The 1,256-nt window shown below is 41.4% G+C and overlaps 1 protein-coding gene across 1 annotated transcript in view; it reads left to right on the forward strand.

The window, feature by feature from the left end:
- Positions 1 to 299: 299 nt before the first annotated feature.
- LOC103599276 (olfactory receptor 13C4-like) overlaps positions 300 to 1,256 on the forward strand; it is a 1,632-nt gene continuing 675 nt past the window's right edge. The window contains 2 exon segments of the mRNA XM_008583392.1: positions 300 to 381; positions 384 to 1,210. Coding sequence (XP_008581614.1) covers positions 300 to 381; positions 384 to 1,210 — 909 coding nt within the window.

Raw genomic sequence — 1,256 nt, forward strand, 5'->3', positions numbered from 1 at the left:
GCCCCATACCAGCTGCTTCAGCACACCCTGGGAGTCCTTTGTGAGTTGTCTTCTGCCTTCCCCACCGCTTGATGCTTGAAGAAGTCATGTTTGTTGTTTACAATATTCTAGGGCTTTTCGAAAACTCAACTTGGTGTGTCCTCAACAGTGAGCATTCTGATCCTAGATAGATCTTCACATATTAGGCACAGGACACAGAAACTATCAGCATCCTAGTATTATTACATTTTAGGCACAAACACTGTTGAATGTGATTGAAAGAGCTGTAAATCAAACAATCTCCATTCCACTGTAGAGTCATGCTGATTCAAGACATTTGTTACATTTGTTGCTTAGCTGTAAAAATATTTTATGTTGAGTCGTCCTTTGATATCCTGAAATCTGGGACATGCATAGGATAAACCAGACATTTGTGACAGAATTCATTCTTCTGGGACTCTCTGGTTATCCAAAACTTGAGATCATTTTCTTTGCCCTCATTCTAGTTATGTACTTATTGATTCTAATTGGCAATGGTGTTCTGATCATGGCGAGCATCTTTGATTCCCGTCTTCACACTCCCATGTACTTCTTCCTGGGCAATCTCTCTTTTCTGGATATCTGCTATACAACCTCCTCTGTTCCCTCAACATTGGTGAGCTTAATCTCAAAGAAAAGAAACATTTCCTTCTCTGGATGTGCAGTGCAGATGTTCTTTGGGTTTGCAATGGGATCGACAGAATGTTTGCTTCTTGGCATGATGGCTTTTGACCGCTATGTGGCCATCTGTAACCCTCTAAGATACCCCATCATCATGAGCAAGGTGGTGTATATACTGATGGCTTCTGTATCATGGTTTTCTGGTGGAATCAACTCAATTGTGCAAACATGTCTTGCCATGCGACTGCCTTTTTGTGGGAATAACATTATTAATCATTTCTTATGTGAGATCTTAGCTGTCCTAAAATTGGCTTGTGCTGATATATCCCTCAACACTGTCACTCTAGCAGTGTCAAATATTGCTTTCCTGGTTCTTCCACTGCTGGTCATTTTTTTCTCCTACATGTTCATACTCTACACCATCTTGAGAATGAACTCAGCCACAGGGAGACACAAGGCCTTTTCTACCTGCTCAGCTCATCTGACTGTGGTTGTCATATTTTATGGTACCATTTTCTTTATGTACGCAAAACCCAAGGCCCAAAACCTCCTTGGAAAAGACAATTTGCAGGCCACAGAAGGGCTTGTTTCCATGTTTTATGGAGTAGTGACCCCTA

Source organism: Galeopterus variegatus, unplaced genomic scaffold (genome assembly GCF_000696425.1).
Source record: "Galeopterus variegatus unplaced genomic scaffold, G_variegatus-3.0.2 Scaffold2900, whole genome shotgun sequence".
NCBI lineage: Eukaryota > Metazoa > Chordata > Mammalia > Dermoptera > Cynocephalidae > Galeopterus > Galeopterus variegatus.